This window comes from Callorhinus ursinus, unplaced genomic scaffold, assembly GCF_003265705.2.
Source record: "Callorhinus ursinus isolate GAN/ISIS: 27379988/994484 unplaced genomic scaffold, GSC_fseal_2.0 scaffold18, whole genome shotgun sequence".
NCBI lineage: Eukaryota > Metazoa > Chordata > Mammalia > Carnivora > Otariidae > Callorhinus > Callorhinus ursinus.
This window is the reverse complement of record NW_027397080.1, coordinates 36,817,230-36,841,097: the sequence shown is the minus strand read 5'-3', so window position 1 is coordinate 36,841,097 and position 23,868 is coordinate 36,817,230. Positions and strand designations below refer to the sequence as shown.

The following is a 23,868-nucleotide window of genomic DNA, read 5'->3' as shown; positions in this document are numbered from 1 at the left end:
GCCTTCCGTTCCAACTTATACCCTGCGACGTCTGTCTGCCACATTAGAATGTGAATTCCAGTTTGTCCAGGAGGAGCACCTGGCACATAGCGTGTACTCTGTAAAGACATGTTGACCAAATGAATAACAGAGATGGCATCTCCCCAACCTCCAGAAAATGATGCCATCTTTTCCCAAAATCAATGGTGATAGCATCCCACCAACATCCAAGCAATGGAGGCATATCTTCCAATATCTGATGTCAAAATATGATTTTCAAGGCAAAAAAACCCAAAACAAAACATGACTTCCATACAAATACAGAGTGAGCACATGTCAAGTGTTTCTTTAGCTCACCAATGGGGACACCAACAGGTTCTAAGAGGCCTTGAGGAAGGAATACAGGTCAGGTACCAAACTGGCAGACATCACATGGGGCAGCAAGATATGTTTCTCCAGGATAGAAGTCTCTATGTCTCGTAGGACAGATGTCTACACCACATTAACCTGTAACTTCAAGAATACAGCAAAGGCACCTCCAGGGAGACCTTCAAGGATAGGAAGGCTCCTGTGCCTGATTTCCAAGTTTAGGATAATTTTCTTAACACGGGGGACTGGTGGCTTCTTCCCCTCCATCTGGCAGTGGAAGCCTCTCCCCCAACCTTCCCTGAGTCTCCCCCTTCCCACTTGGGCCCCAAGGCCCAGATCCCAAGCTGGTGAGGTGGGAGATTGGGGTATGGCTCAAGGCAGGGGCTCTGGACTTCATGGGGTTGTGAGGGCTTTCTGTCCTGGGGTGAACCCTGCAGAAAGGGAGGGTGAGGTAGCTGATCTTTCCTTCTCTTCCCCTCCCCACCTCTTTCTCTCCCCTCAGTGGGTGGGCAGAGCAAGTGGGGCCTGCAGATGCATCCCATCGGGTTTTCTCTGTTTTCTGTCCTCCACCATTAGCCTTGGGTGTGTCAGGTGTCTGCAGCTTCCCTGCTGGGTCTGGAATGAAAGGATGAAAGTGCAATTTAGTAGCAAGGGACTTTAGGGAGCCTGGTTAGGGCTACTCTTCCAGCACAACTGGCCCTGGGTCTCCACACTGAAGACTCCAGGCCTTGTTCTCACATGGGCCTGAACTCAGAAGACTTGTCCCTAACACATGGTGACCACATAGGATTATAGGGCAGGCCTGGCCCTTGAGCCACTGGCAGCCCTAGCACAGGGGCCATGTAGGCCAGAGTCCAGCTGTGCTCCTTTCTTGCCCTCACCAGATGCTGTGGGTTTGAACTAAGATGAGTGCCCCCCATCTTGCTCCTCCCATACCACAGCTCCACCTCACTGCCTCCCCCAGGTTAGAATAGCCCTCCACATCTCAGGTCTGCCTTCTACTTCTCTCCCTCCCTATAAGCCATCCCTGCAGCAAGGGGGATCTTTCTTTCTCACCTGCAGACTACCTCCTGACTCCCCTGAGGGTCAAGCCCCCCAGCCCAGAATCTGTTTTGGGGAGAACCAGACACGGGGCTGTTTGAATGGCCCTCTAAGCCGGCTGGTCAGTGTGGGGACAGCAGGCTCATTTGCATTTCTGGTCTTCACTGAGTCCTGCATTCCCTAGACAGCCATTACAAGGGGCTGTGGCTGGAAGAGGGATGTGCTCACCAAGTGGGTGGTGGGGTTCTGGCATGAGGAGGGATGGGGTCCAGGACAGTGAGACTGTGGCCCAGGTCGGGGGTGCTCAGCTTTCCTAGTGCTGGGTGGAAGAACAGAGTGACACTTCTCCCTCAGAGAACATGGAAAGGAGGGGCCTGCCAATTTAATGAGCCCAGCCAGCAGATATTTACAGCTAATTATGCTTCAACAACAAATCTTCCTTAAGAAATTTGCCCACCCCCTTTCCAGGGTCTCTGACGACACTTTTTCTGGTCAGCCACAGTGACCTACAAGCTCTGTGCTACTTTCTCAGCAAATCATGGTGTGCCTGTGGCCTCCAACATCTGTCCATCAGGAGGTCTGCAGGGGCAGCCCACCCCCATCATTCCGCAGTGGCCCAGGGTGACCTCAGATGTCATCCAGTATGTTGGTCTCAGGAGCTGTGATTGGCCAGGTGGAAAGGTGGGGGAAAGGAATCAGATTTGAGTGAGAGCAGAGATGCCGTTGTGTCTTGTTGAAAGGTAAAAGGGATAGATTTGCATCCAATAGAAGAATTGGACTGTGAGACTAGTACCTCTGTGCAGTGTAAGTGGTAAGGACTGTGGACATTCTTGGAAAGGTTTTTTGCTGTTGCAGTTATTAGATGGTTGAATGGCTTAAAAATAAAAATCAAGTATATTAAATGTTACAGATGCTGTTTTAAAGGTTTAAGGAAGTTTAAGTTAGTTTGTAAATGATATAAAATATTAACCAAAGGTCCCTTTATAAGTGGCTGTTATCATTTCATAAATAGAATATTAATATTTGTGACTAGAACTTATATATTTTGTGGCCATATTATTAGGTGCATACAAGTTTAAAATTATTTTATTTTACCAGTGAACTCAACTTTTTATTGTTACATGACATTTTGTGTCTCTGTAACATTTTGCCTATAAAATTTCTTTGTTGACATGTTGATAGAATTGTTAATATGGCCGTATTTGTTTCATTTGAGTTAATAGTCACATGGTATGTTTCTTTCCATCCATCTACTTTCAAATTTCTTGTATCCTTGTACTTCAGATGATTCCCATCTTCTGCAAGCCAGATAAAATCAGATTATTTTTTTTAAACTTTTTTTTTAAAGATTTTATTTATTTATCTGAGAGAGCGAGAATGAGAGAGAGAGAGAGAGAGCACATGAGGGGGGGAGGGTCAAAGGGAGAAGCAGACTCCCTGCTGAGCAGGAAGCCCGATGTGGGACTCGATCCTGGGACTCCAGGATCATGACCTGAGCCGAAGGCAGTCGCTTAACCAACTGAGCCACCCAGGCGCCCAAAATCAGATTATTTTTAACCAGCCTGACAATACTGGTCATTTAGTCCCCCTGGATTTCAGACCTCTTGCCAAGGTTTCAAGTCTCCAGTTTTTGGTAATTTGTAACGACAGTTCCAGGAAACTGAGACAGGTTCTGTCAGCTTGCTTCCTTAATGTGTTTGCATTTAGTTCCTCCTGTCAAAAGCAGGAAGACAACTGGTGGCATGGGATGAAGTAACTAAAAGAAAATGAAAATTCTAGTACCATATGTCAGTATTAAGAAATCAGAAGACAGCAATACCATGTTTAATAATGGCCATCTGGGGGAGATTGGGGGGGTGGTTTTCACATTCTGTATTCTTTATTTCAATAAACATTTGTGGTTTTCTTTTTATAATGGCAATATTATTTATACAAGGAATGAGTCAAGATATACACTTAAAATAATAAAAAGAAGGAAATTTAAACCCCTCTGTTTTTTGTGTGTTCACAATTTTGGAGCCCTACAAAATATTTTTGGGGGGTGGGGAAGTGAAATGGCCAAGATTCATATTCAAAAATTTATTTTTCCACCCTTTTACTTTTTTATTTCAAAAATTATTTATTTACTTTCTTATTTATTTAAATTTTATTTATTTATTTTTAGCTAATGTATGCCTGTTATGTGCTATTTGTAATAGCAAAAAATTGGGAACAACCTAAATATTTAACAATATGGGATTGATTAACTAAATTCCACTCTATACTATAACGGATTCACTATGCTGTGGGGAACATATGCAGCCATTAAAAAAAAACTTGCATAGAAGTATCTATTAATATGGAAAAATGTTTATGATATACTGTTATACTGTTTTGAATGAAGAAGTTTACAACATGGTGAGAGTAGGTTGAGTTAAATTTTTTTGGCTTTATTTTTATTGAGATAAAATCAATATAACAAAAATTTAACCATTTTAAAGTATATAATTCAGGGTCAGTTAGTATATTTACAACATTGTGCAACCATTACTTCTGTCTAGTTTTGAAATGTTTTATCACCCTCAAAGGAAACCTCATATCCATAAAGCAATCACTCCCCATTCCCTCTCCACACCAACACCAGGCAACCACTACTGGGTTCTATGGATTTGCCTGTTGTGGATATTTTATATAAATAGAATCATGTAATATGTGTGGCCTTTTGTGTCTGGCTTCTTTCACTTAGCAGAGTGTTTTCAAGGTTCATTCATGTTGTAGCAAGTATCAGTATTTCATTCCTTTCTATGGCTCAATAATATTCCATCGTGAGGGTGTATCATATTTTGTTTATGCATCCATCTGTTGATGGATCTGGTTGTTCCTACAGTTTCTCCCTCTTGTCTATTGTAAGTAGTGCTGTTATGCATATTTGGGTACAAGAATTTGTTTGATAACCTGTGTTCAATTCTTTTGGGTATATACCTAGGAGTGGAACTGCTGGGTCATATGAAAATCCTGTTTAACTTTTTGAGGAGTGACTACACTGTTTTCCACAGTGGCTGCACCATTTTACACACATTACGTCTGATCAGCAATGCATGAGGGTTCCAATTTCTGTACATCCTCAACACTTGTTATTGTCTTTTTAAATTATTTTATTATTATATTATACTAATATATTATAATTATAGTCATGCTATAATAATGGGTGTGACATGGTATCTCATTGTGATTTTGATTTAAGTTTCCCTAATGACATTTCCCTAATGACTAATGATGTTGAGCATCTTTTCATGAGGTTTTGGCCATTTATGTATTTTCTACGGAGAAATATCTATTCAAACATTTGCCCAATTTTTAAAAAAGATTTATTTATTTGAGAGAGAGAGAGAACAGGGGAGAGGGAGAGAGAAACCCAAGAAGACCCCAGACTGAGCGCAGAGCCCAACATGGGGCTCGATCTCACAACCTTAGCTGAAACCAAAAGTTGGCTGCCTAACGACCACGTTATCTAGGTGTCCCCATTTGCCCAATTTTAAATTGAATTGTTTATCTTTTAATGGTTGAGTTCTAAGAGTTCTTTATATGTTATGGACACTAGACCCTTATCTGACATATGATTTGCAAATGTTTTCTTCCATTTTGAGAATAGTCTTTTCACTTTCTGGATAGTGGGCATGAGTTCATTTTAATAGAAAATAAGAGATACATCTCTTTCATTTAAAAAAACAACAACAACCACCTGAATAAATACCGTCTTAAACCAAAGGTGATTATCTCTGGGTAGTTTGGATTGTCACTATTTTGTTATTTCTGAATTAATTGAGGCAATGTTTTCCAAGCTTACTAATTTTGCAAATTGGTAAATGGAAAGTGAAAGCTTCCAATCATTAGTTCATTTTATTATGACTTCCATGAATCTTGTAAAGAACCTGAAGTGCTGGACATTTAGGGGGTTTCTGGGGCAGGGTGTTGTCCTGAGTTCCTGGGCGGGTAGATAGTCCCAGCTCTTATCCTTGTCATTCTGTTTTGTTTCTACTACCCACTGGGGCACACCTTGGGAAAAGGAAACTGAAACTGAAGCTAAATTCAGCCACTGGTGAGGCTCTCTCCCCAGACACTCCCCCTGACGTGCTCGGCTCAGGTTCATAAAAGGGCCGAGCAGGAGAAGAGCTGGAAGCTGAGAGGCAGCCCACTCGTCTGTGCCTGTGGAGGATCCGGTGCCAGAGACCACAGTCATGGTGAGGGGTGTTTGATAGGTGGGGGCAGGTGGGCTCTGTACCAGTCTATTTTCCTACTTCACTGCTGGGGTCATCCAGGGGTGGAACACCCACTGTGTGCCGGGCAAGTGGAGTTGCTCGGAGCTCCCCCAGGTCCCTAAGCATGAGGGGAGGGACAGGTCTCCTTCCGATGTCAGGTTGGGGTCTGGATCTTGGAAAGCATGTTCTGCCCAGTGTTAACCCTGAGATCCCCTTGGCATTGGCACAGAGGGGCATCTTAGTGGGTTAGGGGAGGTGAGGTGATGGTTGTGGGTGGCTGGCCTTTCTTCTGGAAACGCTCCCTGCTTGCCTCCAACCCCTGGGGTCCCTTTCCTGGAGGGTGGGGAGGAAAGAGCTGCATTCCCAGGACTGATGCCGAGTTCTGAGTCTGTGTGATGCCCACAGGCGGGGAGCCTGAAGGTGAAGATGCTGGGGGGTGAGGAGTTCCTGGTACCCCTGAGGAGCTCCATGCTGGCCCTGGAGCTGAAGCATCAGATAGCCCAGAAAACCGGCGTGCCTGCGTTCCGGCAGCGCCTGTCTACCTACCCTGCTGGCAAAGTGCTGAAGGAGGAGGTCCCCCTTGACAGCCAGGGCGTGTGTCCTGGCAGCACGGTCCTGCTGGTGGTGCAGAGCTGTGACAAGCCCCTGAGCATCCTGGTGAGAAACGACAAGGGTCGCAACACCGCCTACGAGGTCCGGCTGACGCAGACCGTGGCTGAGCTCAAGCAGCAGGTGTGCCGGCAGGAGCATGTGCAGGCTGACCTGTTCTGGCTGACTTTCCAGGGGAAGCCCATGGACGACCAGCAGCAGCTGGGGGACTATGGCCTCACACCCCAGTGCACTGTGTTCATGAATTTACGCCTGCGGGGGGGCAGGGGTGGGGAGTGGGCAGGACCAGGATGGGAGCACTGAGGGCCACCCGCCCGAGTCCCTGATCAAGTGCGGGTAATAAAAGTTGGCGCAAAATTAAATGGCACCTTACGTTTGGTCTTTCCCCCAGCACCCCTCGCTTCTGCATCCCTGCTGATGAGGCTGGGGGAGGGACAGAGGAGGAAGTGGGATAAGGAGACCCAGGGTCACTGGGTGGTCGCTAGGCTGGGGTTGCCAAGTTAGGGGACAAGTCTAGTGAGATGAAAATAGTGACCCCTTGGACATATTGAAGATGTCCCCACACCTTTGGGAAATTAACTTCTAGAGAAAGAGAAGAGGCACCTCTGCTGGAGCCCACCCCTAGCTCCATCCAGACTGAGCCCCAGTCAGCCTCTGCACAACTGGTTCCCAACCCCCACATCTGGGTCAGCAGACAGTACAGGGAGGGGAAGGTGTGTCAGGTCCCTGCTGGGACCAGCACCCCTGGAAGTGGGGGGAGGGAGAGGCGCCAGGGCCTGAGTGGGCGGGCTGTGAGGTAGGTTCCTCCACACCAGTTAGAGCCTTGGGGCCTCTTGGCTCTCCAGGACCCACCAGCCTGCCCTGTCCAGTCTGCATTGGTCTAGGGAGGGGCGGGGGCAGGGCCCCTGGTGGCTGCCCCCCCCCCACATCACCATGGGGCAAGCTGCTGAATGGAGACTATTCTCCAACAGACACACCTGCCTTCAGGGCTTCACGTAATGGAGAGGCCACGGCCAGCAGGAGAGGGTCCTCCAGGAATAAGGGGTGCCTCCAGTCCATGTGGAAGAGCTTGTCCCAGATGGGGGCACCTAATTTGGCAAAATCTACAACTGCTTCCACATAGAATGCTTCTTTCTATACCAATTTCCCAAGAGCTCCATGGGAGCCAGATGGAGTCAGTGTTGGACACAGGCAAGATGCAGGTGGTGGGTGGGGTGGGGGGGGGGAAGATGGGAGACACAGAACATACACTTCTTTGGGCTAAAGTCCATGACTCTGGGGACACTCAGACTTCAGCTTTCAGGCTGTTCAGGGTAATTTGGCTGGAGACCCAGAAGCCCATTTCTGGTCTGTGGGGGTCTGTATCTAGGCCAAGGGACTTCTAGGTCTGGCTTGTTTGTGACCAATAGGTGTAGACAGGCAGCTGTGTGTATGTGTGTGGGAGGGGTGCTCCCCTGGTTCCAGCTTCATTTCCCGGGTCCCCACCCCCACTACTTTGTCATGCTACAAATTAGCAAGTGAGGGCACCTCACCTTGGAGGGGAGGTAGGGTCCTCCTCCAGAAGGGCCTCTACTACCACTCACCCTCCATTGCTTCAGAGATCTGTGGCTGGCTTGGAGTGAGGGGGTGTGCCGCAGACCCGGCCCTGGAGGGACAGAAGGGGTCTCCTCTCCCTTCCCCTCAATCTTCAGCTAAGCTAGGCTCTAATTTGTACCCTCTGAATCTCAGTTCTGCCCCCCCTCCCCGCCCCGGTACCTAGACCGGCTGGCTGGAGTTGCGCCCACCTGGGGGCCGAGGAGGGGGCGTGGCTGGCCGTGCACCGCGAACCCGACACTGTCTCAGCTGGACTGCAGAGGGAGCCCTCCACTCTGCAGTGTGGCCAGAGCTGACCCGGGAACGGGAGGTGGGCGGGCCTGCGCTCCGTTCTGACCAATCACCACAGTCCCCAGCCCACATTGGTCCTAGCCAGCCGGGGGCGCGGCCTGCAGGGGCCGCCTACTCGCCTGAATTGGCTGGGGGTCCCGGGCCCGGGCGAGTTTCCGTCCCCAGTTTCCTAAGAGAGGTTGTAGTTCCCCATCAGGTTCTTCCCGCCAGGGGAGGGGCGCAGCCCTGCAGGGCTCGAGGGACGGCGGGGTCCCAGGATTTGGCAGCCCCTTCCCGCGGCCAGGAAGCTCCCGCAGCTCTGGCCACGGCATAGCCTGGAACCCCTTGGAAGTCCCGTCACGTCGCCTCCAGATTATGCATTAACCCGATTGCAGCCGCATTTCCTGGGCGGGGGGGGGGGATGGGGTGGGGTGGGGGAGATACGTCCGCGCGGGAGGGGGAGGGGAGTCCGTGGGGGTGCGCCGCATAAGAGAGAGCACCCCCCCCCCGGCCCCCCCCCCCCCCCCCCCGGGCCCCCCCCCCCCCCGGCAAGTCCCCCCACCCACCTTGGCCCGACCCAGTCCGGCCCCCTCCCTCCCACCAGCCCGGCCTCCGCCCGGCGCCGCTGTCCCGACGCTTTGTTTGCGGCCGGCGCGGGTCGCAGGGCGCCGGGCGGGCCGGGGACCGGCGCAGGCTGGGGAGCTGGGTTGGGGGGAGGTGGGGAGGCGGGGAGGGGGCGGGGCTGCCCCGCGTCCCGCCCCCGCGCCGCCCGCGCTCCCACCGCCTCCCGGGAGCTGCGTCCCGTCCTGTCTAGTCCCGTTCCCGGCGCGGCCAGGCCCGCGCGCTTGCTCTGGCCGCCTTCCGCCGTCCTCGGCCCGCGCCATGGCCAGCCTGCGGCCGTCCGGCTCGGCGCCGCTGCAGCCGCTACTGCTGCTCCTGGTGGTGGCCGGGCGCGCCCTGCCCAGCGCCGACGGGACGTGCCCGGAACGCGCGCTGGAGCGGCGGGAGGAGGAGGCGAATGTGGTGCTCACCGGCACCGTGGAGGAGATTCTCAACGTGGACCCGGTGCAGCACACGTACTCGTGCAAGGTGGGCCCCCGCCGGGACCCTGAAACCCTCCCCCCCCAAAAAACCCTCCTGAAAGCCTGGGCTGGGGGGTCTCTTCCCCCGCCATCCTGGACGCCTAGCCCGGAGGCCCTCCCTTGGAGTAACTGGCCGCCCCACTGAGACCCCCGCCCCAGGCCGTGGGAGCGGGCACCAGACGCTCTGCAGCTCCCGCTCCCGCTCCCTTGGCGACCGCCGAGCCCCCGGGTGGGGCTCCGAGTCCCGGAAAACTCGCGAGTGCCAGAGGGAAAGTTCCTGCGGTACCGCTGCAGTCCCACCTCGCGGTGCCCAGGCCCGGGAGACCCGATCATGTCTGCCCCAACCCCCACCCCAGGCCCGCTACCTTATTGCAAACAAGTGCACCGCCCCCCAGGGAAACTGGATGGCTACCGCACCCCTCCCCAGTAGTTAAGGAAAAGAATGGGAATGAGAGGAGGTGACGCCTTCTGCTTGGAGTAAAAGTGGGAATTCGGCCTATGGTCAGTGCTGTCACCCCTTCCCAGAGGCCTTTACTAGGGCAAGAGGGGGTGGTCAGGAGAGAGAGTGGGGTGCACATCTAATCTCCCAACCCCAGGGATCCTGGGGGGGCTGCTGCAGTGACTCGGTGCGGGAGACAGGAGCAGAGAAGTGGGCGGGACCGTTGCTCAGCCTCAGATGTGGGGGGGGTGCAGGGACAGGTGCCCCGTCCCGCTCCTAGGAGAACTGGATCCCCCTGGCCACAGGAGAGGGGGCTAGCCCAGCCTCTCCCTCAGTTGGATGCTGGAGCCCCCCTGGGATAGGTTTGGTGGTTTGTTTGTTTTGTTTTGTTTTTTCCCACAGTATGTTCCTAGGGAAGACTCAGGGGACCTGGGCCCGTTCCCCCTCTGGCCCCTAAAACCACCTCCCTGACCAGAAATCGGATCATTCCTTCTCCATGGAGATGGGGAGGGGTGGCAGCTTCTTTCAGATTGGCCTGTGCAGGCTACAGCTGGGATCCCCAGCCCAGCCCCCTCCCCTCCACCACGCCAGGGCACTTTGCCAAGTCCCTGCAGGATTTTCCCGACTTCCTCCCCGCTGCTCCTGGGTGTGGCTGGGGTGGGGGGAGGCGATGAAAGCGGCCCAGCCCTCTCCCCGCTGGTTATCATCCTTCTAGAGCCTACTATGTGTCTGGGGTTGGGAGGGATAAGGTTGGACAAGGCTTACCCCCCAACTGGGCCACTGGAAGGTGGAGGGGGTCCCTACAGAAGCTGCAGTCCCAAGGCTCCCAGCAGGGACCTGGCAGGTGAGGAGGCCACCATTGTCTTTGATCATCCATTCCAGAAGTCTCAGCTCCCCACAGCTCCTGAAGAAAGGGGTTTCTTCTCAGAGAGTGTGTGGGCTCAGGTCCCCTGGGCATATGTCTCCATGGACATCCCAGTATAGCCTGCAGCTCCCACAACCCTCCTGCCCCCCCACCCCCTACCCCAGCTGTGGGTGTCTCAGGGCTTGGTTTGTCAGAGCAGGTACCCTCAGGGCCCCAGGAGTGAGAGTGTGAAGGGTGGGGCCGCCCTGTGCTGCCCAAACTTGATTTTGTGGTTCCAGGTCTGCCTTGACTACATTCACTGTAGGAGCCTGGCAGAAGGAGGGGTCTTTCACCTCTTGGGGTGGCGGGGGGGAGTGTCTTAGCCCACCCACAGGGCTGCAAGGAGCCAAGCTGACCCAGAGCCCTAAACTCAGAGCCCATTGCCCTAAAACTCCATTGTCCGTGTTAGGTGCCCCTGGCTCTTAGTGGGTGGGTAGATGGGGAAAACAGGGACATGGAAAGCAGGAACCTAGACCAGGTGGATCCCCTTCCCATATCCAGCCTGAGCTGAGATGGACATTAATGGAGGTGGCTGGGGTCAGTTAGACCCCGGGGGTGGGCGGGTGTGTGTTCACAGGCTGCATGTTCTTCTGTGTGACACACACAGGCAGTGGCATCCATCACGTGTGTGTGCTTCCCTGCAGCCTCCTTCTGGGGGGCTGACCCAAAGATCTCCGTACATCTCTGCCCCGGGGTTTGAGTCTACTCTGGGCATCCGACGTGAGCAACTGAGGTGGGAAGAGAAGAAAATGCCCAGGTGACCAGTCTGGTGCCTGTCCCTGGACTCTTTGGCCTCATCTCCCCAGTGGAAAGAGGACCACTGACATCTGTCCCCCCCCCACCATGTCCACCCCAGGTTCGAGTCTGGCGGTACTTGAAGGGCAAAGACATGGTGACCCAAGAGAGCCTGCTTGACGGTGGCAACAAGGTGGTGATTGGCGGCTTTGGAGACCCCCTCATCTGTGACAACCAGGTGTCCACTGGGGACACCAGGATCTTCTTTGTGAACCCTGCACCCCCATACCTGTGGCCGGCCCATAAAAATGAGCTGATGCTCAATTCCAGCCTCATGCGCATCACCCTGCGGAATCTGGAGGAAGTGGAGCACTGTGTAGAAGGTATTTAGGGACTCACCAGGGGAAGAGGGTGACTGAAGTGGGCAGGCTTGGAGGAGCTCCATCGTGCCCTGGGGAGCAGAGGAGAGTTCACTGTAGGCTAGAGCACATGTGTCTTGTGGTGGTCTGATCTCCTTCCTATCTCCCTGATCTCCCAGTTGTGTCTGGCCATCTCAAGGTCAGCTCCATTCTCTGACATTAGCAGGGATTCCCACTATCCACCCCCCACCCCCACCCTACAACGCCACTGTCTGCTGTCTTGGAGCCAAGCAAGTCCCAGTCCTGCAAAGGGACAGGCTTCCCACTCTTCTGCTTACCCCCCACCCCGCCCCCCGCTGGCTCCACACCCCTTCCTGGAGGGTCCTTTTCTGAGTGCGAGGCGGGGACCAGGTGAATGAACACCAGCTGTTTATATTCCTGCAGAAGCCCAAACATCTGTCTGGACGGGTCCCAGATGTTGAGCAAACCCCTCAGAGTGGGGCATAGGGATTGGAGGAGGGGATGCCCCCTTATGTGTTCCAAGAGGCCTGTCATTTCTGGAAAGGGGGAGTTTTGTGGGGTGGGTATGGAATTCCCTAACTGAGTTGTCTGTTGTCCACACAGCACATGTCTATTCTGGATGGCCCAAGAGCACCCCTCCCCCAGCCCAGCCTCTGTGAGGTGAGCTGGAATCACATGACCATGGCTTCCCTGCCGCCCCCCCCCCCTTTGCCCCAGGAGAGTCCCAGTTGGGGGCTGAGATCCTTTGCTGGGGAATGTGGCAGGGAGAATGTAGGAACTGCCCCTCGCCCCCACATCCTGTCCCCTCATGGCTGCCTGGGAAGGGATGCATTGGAGGGGGGTGGTTGGGGGGGGAGTGGAAAGAACATTTCCTCCGCAGGGCAGTGGGAAGGGTCCGTGACTTCCTTCCTCTGGAAGACAGCTCTGTTCCTCTGTCTCCTTTTGGCCAGCAGGGAAGTCCCACCTTCTGTCTAGCCTGGGCTGTGATGCTGGCTTTGTTTTTGTGGGATCCTGGATGGTGGTCTGAGAGGGACTGTGCAGGAGTAGGGGCAGGAGCTGAAACGGGGAGCCCTGTGTCATTCTGCCCAGCCTATTGTTATCCGTTCCTGGGGCTGCACAGAGACGCCAGCAGGTCCCTTCCCTGCAGTGCCTCAGATGAGGGGCCCCAGCCTAGCCCTCACGCCGAGCAAGGACTTGAGACCCTGGCCCTGCTCTGGACAGGTCTTGGGAAAGATGGGAGGGTGGTATGGGACGGTGCTGCCAAGTTTTGGGGATGAGTTGGGGGGGGTCTAAGGAGAAGCTGGAGAAGAGGAGTCAGGGTACAGAAAGTCCCCTGTCCCTATAAGATAGAATGAATTATCAACTCTACAGCTGGGCAGGTCCAGCCTGAGGGTCTGTGACTCAGTAACTGTGGCCTTCCGTGGGGTCAGAGGGCGTGTGGTGGGAGGGCCACCCTGGACAGAACAAGGTTTGGCATCTTGCCAAAGCCTGTTCTACCCATGCCAGCCCCTGGCTCTGGATATGCCAGGCTGGGCACAGGAACCGCTAGAAAGGAGGGTACCCAGGGAGAGCCCCCCCAGCCAGGACTGGGTGAGACCTGACCTACTGTGTGCCCTGGGCAGCCAGCACTCAGCTACGAGGCTAGGACCTGAGCTCCAAGGGGAGGTAGGGTGGTGCTAGACATACAGGCCAGCGTACAGCAATGGAGGGGCTGAGGCACTGGCCGGTCCTGGGCTGGGCCTGCTGGGGAGGGTGGTCTTGGGGAGAGGGGATGCAGAGAAAGGCATTAGCCATGACCGGCTTGGGGCCTTGCAGGTGGAGCCAGGTGGAGGGGAGACACCTTTTGGGGAGGGTGCTTCCCTCCCCAAAGGGAAGGGAGGAGGTCAGGCTCCACTGTGAGCCTGGAAGTGTTGAGCTGGGTGACATAGATCTCTACTTTGAAAGCAAACCAGGGTGCCATGGGGGGTGGGCTGGGAGGGCTGGGTTCTAGGACAGGGTTGAGGCATCCCAAAGGCCCAGGGTGAGGGGGGTGCCTCCCACTTGAGGCTCCCTGAGACCTGAGGCACAAGATCCCCCTGGAGCTAGGACCAAGCTTGGGGAAGGAATAATTCTGTGCCCACCTTCCCAAGCTGGGTGAGGGTGGGAGGGTGGCTTCCTCCTATTCTGCAGGAGATAAGGACCTCAGACCCCACCCCAGGACTCCATCCTAGGCTCTCTGGGAGCCAAGGCCTCACCCTAGTGAGGGGAACAGATGGACAGTGCTTGAGCTAAGCTGACTCTTCCCCATCTGACTCTGACCCCATTCTGTTCCCAGGGGCTCCATAGTTGTCCAAGCCCCACAGGGCTGAGGGAAGCCTGGGCAGCCCACGTCACTCGGAGACCACCAGGTCCCACTGTGTGCAGGAAATCCCTGTCCCTAGCACACTTCCCTCCCCAGGCCCCCCCATTCCTAAAAGGCCCAGAGCAGCCAAGGTGGGGGGCATGTTCTCCCAGGTCTACCTCCTGGGGTACACCCCTGGTCTGCTCCCTCCTCATCCCTGCCTAGGCACTGCTCCCTGCAGTGTCCTAAAGGGACACCTGCTGCTGGGCCGCAAAGGCAGTCCCTCCCCCGAGGGCCTACAGGGTCTTCCTTCCCCAACCTCCAGCCCTCAGGAAGCCTCCTCCTCCTCTGGTCCTCAAGCCCTCCTCCCCCTCCCCGCTTCTTCCTCCCCCTCCTCCCCCTCCCCCTCCTCCTCCTGGGGAACCACATTCCTGGCATAACTGAGACAGGTATGTGTCCCTCCCTCTGCGCCACCTTTGGGTGAGGGAGGCCTGCTGCTCTGGGGCAGCCTCTGCCAGAAGGAGACCCCCACCCCCTGCTTCGTCAGGGAAGTAGCCTGGCCTCTTCCAGTACCAGCTGCCCACGCACTGTGAGCCTGCCCAGGCTGGCAGCTGAGCGGGCATTTCCTCCAGCCCTCAGCCCCCACGCTCCCACCACCCTCCCCACCCTCCCCTCATGAAGACTGGTCCTAGGGCTTCTCCTGGAGCCCCCAGAAGGGACATGGGCCTGGCTGAAGGCCTGGGGCCCTTCCCTCCGCACTAGGAGCCAGAAGCAGAGAAAGGAAGTGTTGTCTGCCCTCAACTGGGGCCTGGCACAGGGACGGGGTCAGAGTGAGTCTGGCACTGGCCCATGCCAGCCCTGCCCAGCCCTGGAGGGGGTCCTGGCAGGCCCGATTCTAGCAAGTTCCCTCCCTGCCTCCCTGCCAGGCCAGCTGTCTAGGACCTGAAGGGGGGCAGTGCTGCAGGTCAGGATGGAGAGACAAGAGGTCCTGAGCCACTTGACTTCTTTCAGACCCTACAGGCCTTGGAGCTGGCTGTGGGTGGCAGACACCCCCAGACAGGGACCAGCTCCCCATAGTGTGGGGGCAGGAAGATGTCCAGGGAGGTTTCTGGGCTCTTCCCTCTGTTGCCTGGCACTTAGCTTCTGTACTCCCCCCATTCCTGCCCTACTGCCCTACTCCCCCCACATGCCTCCCTGCCGAAGTGGGAGGTGGGTAGCTTCTCCCTGTTCCCTCTTCTGCCCTCTTCCAGACTGTGGGTTCTCACCCCACCCCTTTGCAGACCCCACCCAGTGTCCTCCTGGGCCCCTCCCCCAGGCAGGTCAGCCAGGAGGGCTGAGAGAAGGCAGGCCCAGACTCGTGGTTGCCTGCCCCACTCTCTCTCCTTCCCTTCGCTGGGGGAGGGAGTCTGCCCAGGTGGGGCATGAGCCCCCACTGTGCTGGCCTGTCCCCACCTGGGAGTCCTTGGCTGGCTGGCAGGTGCTTCCAGGGCACCTGCTGGCTTTGGCTTTGATTTTGGTGTGCATTTGCTGGGGCAGCCCCAGGGTGGGGGGCTTTGCTAGCCGAAACCAAAGGGCTTGCTCTCTTGTCACTTCCCTGGGAATGTCTTCCATTTGGGCAGGGCTAAGCTAGTAGAAACAGCTCTCGGCTTTTTCCAGACCCCACCCACCCCCTTGCTCCCCAGCCCCTGCAGACTGGAAATGGAAAGAAAGGTGGTTTTGGATCTGTCCTCCCTCTGTCTTCGCTGGCCACCCCCAGCTGTGCTGGGCAGAACACGTCCTGGTGGGGCTGGTTCTGCCCTTGCAGCCCCTCTGTGGGCGCTGGGACCATGCTGCACAGATGAGGATATGGGAGACCACCTGCTCCACACGAGCTGCCCCCGCCCTGCCAGTCCTCACAGGCGGGGGGCAAGGGTGACAGGATGGGATGGGGCTGTCCCAGGGAAGTTAGTGAGACAGGCACCCAGGCCTCGGGGCCAAGGGTCTAGCACAGCCTCCTCCATCGAGGCTGTGTTGCTTCCTTCCTGAAGGGTTAGTCCCCCCCAACCCCATGAGAATCAAAGCCTGCCGCCCATCACCACAGGAGGGTGGGAAACAGCTGCAGAAACAGGCCTCCTTCCCCCCCCGCCCGCCCCAACGCTTTGCCTCTGTCTGTGGGACCCAGGCCAGTTGCACCCTGTCTCCCCCGCGCCCAGCAAGTTCTACCCTTGCTCGGAGACCAGGGGGTAGGGTAGAAAAGGGACCCCCTTTCCTCTCTGCCCTCCTGGCCCTAGCCACTGGGACAGGGAATCAAGGCTTCCCACTCAGGCCCCTGCGGCCTGGCTGGGGCCGGGCTAGGGCTCTAGGTGCAATCACCACAGTAACCCACATGGTACTGTACACCCCCGAGTCCCAGAAAGCGTCCCCTGGAAGTGCTCACTGATAAGGTAAAGGGGGCTGAGAAACGACGCAGCACCCCGGTGGCAGTTACCCTAATGATAGTGACACCCTTCGGTCAAGGAGGGTAATGTGCCCCCCATGGTTCTCTACTGGGGCTTAGGAGGGGGTCATGTTCAAGCCCTAGGCTGTGGTTAGGATCTGGAGAGGGGGTGACCTAGGCCTCTGGTGGGGCATTCCGTGGGGAGAGAAGCTCCCCTCAAAGGGGCCTCTCTCCCCCCAGAGCAGATCCTGAGAACTTCCTCTGAGGAAGACCCCCTGCCAGGGGCTGCTTCCAGCTGGACCTGGGAAGGGGAAGATGGCCCCTCCTAGTCCCACTCCCTTCCCCTCCCCCCATGGAGTGGAGGCTCAGGAGAGGGGGGGCTTTCTGTCCTCGCAAGCAGCCAGCTGCTTCCGGCTGTGTGGCCTGCACACGTGTGCACATGTCTGTACGCATGTGTGCGTGGGTGCCCGTGACCTCAGATGTACTGATCTGTGCACATGACAGTTCTGGTCAGAGCCCCAGCCGGTGGCCTGTGCTTTCTGCTACCCTTGTTTCCCTGGGCTTGGCCTGGGACAGGAGCCCTGCAGGGGCTCTGACAACGGGGTCCTGGCCTCTGCTCGCTATGGGTTATCCCATTTCCTGCCTGTTGCCCACCCTGGGCCTGGCAGAGGGCTGAGCACCTCCTCCTGCAGGCTCTGCCTCTGGGAGTGACCACAGTGGTTTCTCAGCCCTGAGATGAAAGGGCTGTGGTGACAGGACAGAGTCCCCAGGGGCCACTCAGGGTCACGATCCCAGCATGTGCCTGTGGGACCCTGAGTCTGACAGAGGGCTCTGGGAGTGGCAGGGCAGTTAGGGAGTCATGCTGGGCAGGTCTGGAGAGGTGGGTCTGAGCCTTCCCTGCTCCTCTCCTTAGTAGCTTCCTCTCAGTCACCCCACTCCTGCCCGGGGAGAGGCAGGCAGCCTGGTGTGGCTGCTGGAGGCACCTGCCCCTCTCTTTGTAGATAGGAGGCTCCCGTGCACATCTGGGAGAAATAGAAGCACAAACATCTGGCCCAGACTGTGGCCTGCCCCAGCCTGCCGGAGAAGAGAGCTTGTGTGCCCAACTTCTCTTCCCGGAGGGGGAGGCGGTGAGGCTAGTTCCATTCATTGCTTCATCCAGTGGCTCCTTCCTCAGCCACACATCCATTCACAGCCCAGCGCCAGATCCTCACCAGAAGCGGGGTCACCTGCCCAGAGGCCTGCCGGGGTCCTGGATGGGCTTCTCAAGGAAGCCAGGTGTGAACCGTGTGTTGAGGGGTGAAGGCAAAGGGGGAGGGGTGTTCTGGGCAGAAAAGACCACACAAGGTCTGATGGGTACAGGGAACAGCAGGTGCCCCCTGAGCTTGGCTGAGCGGTGGGAGAAAGATGCTCTCCCCATGGTGCAGACAATGAGCTGGAAAACCAGAAAAAGTTGCTATCATCCGCTGGCTGAGAGAGCAGGCTGACCCTCACCCTGGGACCCTCTGCCTTCCCACCTGGTGACAGCACCCTCTGTGCTAGTCCCGTTGCTCGTCCCCTGGGGAGAAGCTCCCCCTACAGACTACGGGGCTGCCCCCCCCCCGTTTTCTGTCGGCAGCTATCTCCTCTCTGGGTTTCTGTCTCTCTGCCCCTTTGTTTTCCGAACCTCCGCCCCTCCAAGTCCCAGCGAGCGTCTGTCTGCCGACACTCACCCAGTCATCGTCACCTGCATCGAGCACCCCATTCAGACCTCGGTGCCAGTGTGTGCACCCCTCATTGCCTCCCCAAGGGGCCCAGCTCAACACAGCCAGGCCCTCAGCAGTAACACAGCGTGTCCTGGTTCTCCAGGCACTGCCCGCACCTCGGTGCCTCCCTGGCTCTCCCAGCTCTCTCTTCCTCCTGGAGATGGGCAGGGCCGGATGGAGAATGAGGTGGAGTTGGGGCTGTCCTGGAGAAGAGGGACAGAGGGTATGGATCAGCCCCACTGCACCCCGGCTTCTTCCTCCAGGCACCCACTCTCCTCCTCCTCTGTTCAGATGGCTCCCCCTGGTGGCTACAGCCGGCGTCCTGGCAGGTGTCCAGGCCCTGAACTGGGCTCCCTCCCCCAGGGCTCCCCAGGCCTGAGGATCCGCATCCCCTGGCTCCTCATCTCTTACTCCTAACCCCTGTCACCTTCAGGCCTCACCACGCTGGCATCACCTGGCCTCCTGCGGTCCCCTGGGACTTTGTAGTTGTGTCTGTCTGGAAGCTCTTTCTACTGATCTGCGCCCCCCCTTCTCCTCATCACCCAGGTCTCTGTGTAACCTCCCTGTGGGCAGACAGTGTATCTGACTGAGGACCCACTTAGCCTGCCCAATGGAGGAGCTCAGACAGGCTAGTGAGACAGGGCTGGAGGGACCCCTGGGTACCAGTGAGATAGGTAAGGAGTGAGGGACAGGTGTGCAGGCCGGTGGTCAGGGCCCTGGCATCCAAGCATCCAGCCTTGCTGAGCCGCTCCTCACAACGGTCATTAAATCCCACCACCCTGCAGTGTGGACTAACAGGCAGAAGTATGGGCCTTGCCTGCTGGCCAGGCACCCAGCCTACAGTCAAACGTGGCTACCTCCTGGCCTCACCTGAGGTGAGAACTGGAGGCTTGGGCCTGATGTGGCCTCCTTTCCAGTGGCTGGCCCTGGGCCAGCAGCAACATCCCGCTGTGAAATGCCCATTGTCTGCTGAGGCCCAGAGAGAGGGAATGGCTGCAGCTAGAGAACAGACACCAGGAGCCTGGGGACTGGGGGTGGGGGCTGCTCTGTCTGGTCCTCTTCCCCTCCCCCACCAGGGCAGCCTGTGACTCTGGGCCAGCTAGGTAGCCTACGCTTGACTGACCCACACCAGGGCAGCTGCGTTTTCTATCCTCATGGTGTGCGCCTCAAGATCCCCAGGGACTGGGGGGACAGACAGAGTGGAGGTGGCTCTGGCCAGGGGAGGCCCCAGCACTAGAGGTGTGTGTGGGCACGTGCACCGTGACCATGCCGAGGGGAAGGTGGTGCCACCCCACCTCCACCCCATCCTTTCTTGGGTAGCTGGGCCCAGGTCCCTCCAGAGTGAGGAAGGGGTCATCTGCTCAAGAAAGAGGCCATCAGGTTGCTGGTGGGCTGGATACCCCATCTTCTCCACCTTCCTTCTCAGGCCCAAAGAAGTACTTGGAGGTACCCAACCAGAGCCTTCATGTGCGCACATGGGTGTACGTGGGGGCAAACCCAACGTGTGCTGTGTGGGTGAGGGACAATGTGTGTGAGGTGAGTGCGTGTGTGTGATGAGGCCTGAAGGTGTGTGTGGTGCCCAGTGTGCATTCATGCCAGTGAGTGAGGAAGGACTGTGTAACACCCAGTGCCAGTGCAAACTTGGGTGTCTGCGTCGGAACACCTGGAACGCCGCATGTGCGTGTGTGCGTCTGTGTAGTCACATGTTGCTGAGTGTGAGCCCTGAGAGCAGAGGGGCTAATTTCTGGCTCAGAATATCCTCTGTTCCTTCCTAGGGCATGCGCCTGCATGGGCTGGTCAGGGCCGAATGATTTTGAGTCTGAAGATCCCAAAATAGCTCTGGTAGCCTGTGTTCCCCTCCCCCTGCTGGGCCTGGGGCCTCAATGGCCCTTTGTCTCTCTGAAGGCCTGGAGCCCCTGTCGGGGGCTCAGACGCTGACTGGGGCCAGGAAGGACAGGCTGCCTGTGGGTTCCCCTCCTCCAAGCCAGGCCCTAAGCCCCACCCCCGTGTCAGCCGGTGGGCCAGTCTTCCCTTCCGTAGGAGCATCTGAAGGCAAGCCCGTTTGCCCACAGAGACGATCCTTTGGCAGCCCCCTCCCCACCCCCCCCAGGGATCAGACTCCCACTGATCCCTGAGCATACCCCTCCCACACCCACCACGTCTGGCCGCTTCCAGCCTGGACCTGGTGGTTCCTTTATCCCGCTCCTCTTGCGGAGCCTACCCGTGACGCTGTGGCAGTGGCAGACAGGGCCCATGTGTGTGGGCATGTGAGCATTGCCTGGGGTTTGACCCCTGGCACTGTCCATGGGGCCCTCTCTGAGCCAAGGGATGTGGATCCTGGGCGACGGCAGGGACAAGTAAATGGGAAAATGTGTGAACCGCCTGGGTTCACCACCCGGTCTCTGGGCTCTGAGCCAAGCCCTGCCCCAAGAAGATAAAATGTCAGACCCTGCCCTGGGTGCTCCCAGTCCAGGGTGGCGCCCTGGGGAGCTGCTGGCACTATCTGTATGGTGTGGGCAAGGTCCAGTGAGGTGAGGTAGAGGATGGGAGGCACCCCTGAGAAGGTGAGGCTGACCAGGGGCCAGGGTGTCCCGGTGGTTGGGTGGACTGCTGCTCTGGGTCCATCGCAGTGTGAGGTGAGGGAACCACGTTGTTTATGGGTTTTTCCTGCAAAGTTTCATTGGGTTTCATTAGAACCTCAGGTTCCGGGCTCTAAGAGGTTTGAAGACCTCCGCTGTGGGTGGTGGGACGCTGACAGGGCTGGCCCTGAGTGGGATGTGGCCCTACTGTGCCTGGCCACAGAATGGAAAGGAGTCAAAGGAGATGGGCCTCCTAGAACTGGACCCTGGCTGGCTGGCAGAGGAAGTGGGGGGGCGGGCAGAAGGGTGTGGGGGGAGTGTGGAGGCACCTACCTGACCAGAGGAGGGGGAGCTCTAGGGCCATGTTTGTGACATAGCTGAATACAGCATACGGTGGAGGGACCTCAGGGAGAGTCCAGCCAGAGGCTTGGTGGGAGTGGAGCTGAGGTGTCTGTCGGTGCCCTGAGGTGCCGTCACTGCGGATGAGTGGAGGCTCGGCACCAGGAGGGGCTTGTGCCAGCGCAGAGCCGCCGCACAGACCTGAGGGAGGGACTGCAGGAAGGGGGTGTGGTCAGTGCTTCTTTCCCCAGGTGGACTGGGAGGGGACCTCCGAGCGACCAGGGTGGCTCTGGCGGTAATAGCAGTTTGGCTGAGAGGGGGACCTGCTGACCACGCGCGCAGATAGTCGTCCGGAGGCCTGAGTGCGGGGAGTCCGAGTGGACGGCCGTGTGTGTGCTGAGTGTGGGATTGTGTGTCGATGGGTATGACTGAGCGTGTCTGGGGGTGGCGGCAGCGGGGCAATTAACCCCTTTTCAGCCGGGGTGGGAGTGGGTCAGCAGTCCTGGGACGGGGCTGCGTGGGCCCTGATCCCAAGGAGAAGAGGGATCCCCTGTGCCTTGGACGCCAGGCTTCCCTCCCTGTCTCTCCAGAAAGGGCTGGCCGACTCCAAGAGGGACAGGCAGAGGTCCCTGCCGGGCCTCGAAGGCCTGTGACCAGGTCCAGGCTGGAAGCCGCCAGACGTGGTGGGTGTGGCGGTAGGCGCTCAGGGGTTCCTCCCAAAGGTCTGTGGGCGGCGGAGGGATGGGGGTGCAGGGAAGTGAAGGTGTTAGTCACAGAGATGGCCACCGAGGGGACCGCGACGTGACCGGTGTGGATGATGCGGACGGTGCGCGACCCCCGCCCTACCCCGAAGCTGGCAGGGGCTATAGGGAAGGGGCGTCCTCCGCGGGCGGATGTGGAGAGGCCTGGCTCCGGCCGGCCCGGCTGTGACGTCACGGCCCCGACGCTCCCTGGTGGCCTCTTGGGGGCGCTCCAGGCTCGCGGGACCGTGCCGGGGGTACCGCGACTATTTACGTAACGCTTCTTTACAAGGAACTCATTTGCATGTTCTTCTCACCGTCCCAAGGGGAGGTGGGAAGTACGCGGGTGGTTTGAGGTGTTGCCATCAGTTCCTAGGTGGGGGTGGGCCTGTCTCTCCGCCTCCGCCCTCCGTGTTGGACCCAGCCCGCTCACCACCTGTGTGTGTACCTGGGGGACCCTTCCCCCCACAAGCACACTGCCAGGGCGGGGCCAGCAGAGGCACACACGGTGACACGCACACACAAGCACACGCACACCGCAGCCTAGAATGGAGTCCTGCAGACGGGCCCGAGCCCCACTGCGGGGAGTCAGGATGACCCTCCGGCCCTCCGCCGCGTCCTCGGCCGCGGACACACTCTGTCCGGCCCAGCTCCGCCGGGTGGGCGCGGTAGGGGACCCGCCCAGCCCCTGACCCCGCCCCCCCCCTTCTCCCTCCGCCCCCCCCCCTCCCTGCCCCCCCCCCCCGCCCCAGCACCTGCCTCCCCTCCCCTCCCTCCCCCCGCGCCCACCCGCCCCACGACCCCTGTTCCTTTCCCAGCCCCGGCTCCCACCTCACCCCCCCGCCCGCCACCCCAGCGCCCCCACCCCTGCTGCTGCCCCCGTTTGCCCCTGCGTTCCCTTTTGTGCCACCGTCTTCTTCCGCCCGGTCCTCTGCGCCGCGAGCCCCGACTCCCCGCGGACACCGGGGTCCCCGGAGGCGTCTTCCTTTGTCTCTGCTCCCCGCCCTCCTTCCGCGGCGCCCCTCGCCCCTCACTCACCGCCTCAGCCCTGGCGAGGGCGACACGAGCTGGCGCTGCTCGCCCAGAGGCGGGAGCCGAGGCGCGGCCCTCCGAGGGCCGGCTCTTTCTTCTCTCCCTTCCGACGCGCGCGCGCGCTCCTCCTGCTCGCTGCCGCTCCCGCCTCTGCTGGGGACTGGAGACCCTCCGCGCCCGGCACCCCGCCGCGCCTCTCCTCGCCGCGAGGGCCCCTCGGACCGGCCCCTCCAGGGTAGCCGGGCGGCCGGGAACGGGGGCTCCGGAGCCCCGCGGAGAGCTACTGGCACCTACGACTACCGGGTTGTGGACACGAGGGGTGGCCGCTGGCTGGCCCGTAGTCTCTCCTCCTCTTCCTTCTGAGAATTCTGCACACCTCCCATTATGAGCCTCGGGGGCTGCGGTGGGGTCCTGGTGCTCTCCGGGCAGTGACTGGCACTGAACTTTGAGAACATAGCTGCTGTCAGCTGCCCCAGGGGTCCCAGAATGGGAGGAGTTGCCCCGAAGAGGCCCAAGGGCACCCCTTGAGGAATCCCCACACCCTGAGAGTGGGGACTGAGGAACCCAGGGCCATGCCTCCGCTACCTCTGGAGAGGGACCCCCGGCAGCAGCGCGGGGTCTCCCTGCTGGTGCGATATTTTATGATCCCCTGCAACGTCTGCCTGATCCTGCTGGCCACTTCCACGCTGGGATTCGCCGTGCTGCTTTTCCTCAACAACTGTACGTGGTTGTGGGCCTGAGCCAGGCTCATGTGACCCTCCTGCTGTCTGAGTTCCCCTGCCTCAGCCACCACAGACTGGGGGACAGGCAGGGTCACATAGAAGCTACCAGCTGAGGTGTGGCTCGGATGGGCCACCTGCATCTGGGGACAGGGTGGGCCATTCTCTGGATCCCTCCGCCCCTCAAAGCTTATCCTTGGGCTCCTATGGGGCTGACCCTCATCCTGAGCTGCAGAGACAACTTTCTCTGGGAGCTGGGGAGGAAGGGAGCAGCTGACTACACTGGAAGTGGGGGCTTTGGCAGGGCCTGGGGCGGGGCTCATCTAGGGAATAGGTGGCTGC

The 23,868-nt window shown here is 58.0% G+C and overlaps 2 protein-coding genes and 1 long non-coding RNA gene across 11 annotated transcripts in view; 2 read left to right on the top strand and 1 right to left on the bottom strand.

Annotated features, from left to right (window-relative positions):
- Positions 1-5,469: 5,469 nt before the first annotated feature.
- Positions 5,470-6,598, top strand: ISG15 (ISG15 ubiquitin like modifier). Its single transcript, XM_025857009.2, has 2 exons — positions 5,470-5,609; positions 6,033-6,598. Exons 1-2 carry the CDS (start codon positions 5,607-5,609, stop codon positions 6,537-6,539), a joined length of 510 nt encoding a protein of 169 aa, XP_025712794.1. The 5' UTR covers positions 5,470-5,606; the 3' UTR covers positions 6,540-6,598.
- A 2,209-nt stretch (positions 6,599-8,807) lies between these two features.
- Positions 8,808-23,868, top strand: part of AGRN (agrin) — a 34,329-nt gene continuing 19,268 nt past the window's right edge. For 2 of the 9 annotated variants that reach the window (XM_073903558.1, XM_073903554.1), the window contains exons 1-2: positions 8,808-9,188; positions 11,381-11,642. In XM_073903558.1, coding sequence (XP_073759659.1) covers positions 8,982-9,188; positions 11,381-11,642 — 469 coding nt within the window. In that variant the 5' untranslated portion in view covers positions 8,808-8,981. Of the gene's footprint in view, positions 9,189-11,380; positions 11,643-12,281; positions 12,300-22,652; positions 23,528-23,868 lie in introns of those variants that run through there. The other 7 variants (XM_073903556.1, XM_073903555.1, XM_073903557.1 and 4 more) reach the window with 7 other exon arrangements.
- On the bottom strand, positions 11,658-22,932 carry LOC141374475 (uncharacterized). Its single transcript, XR_012381408.1, has 3 exons — positions 22,814-22,932; positions 18,085-18,320; positions 11,658-11,710 (listed from the first exon to the last, which is right to left on the bottom strand). It is a non-coding gene; the product is annotated as an uncharacterized lncRNA (long non-coding RNA).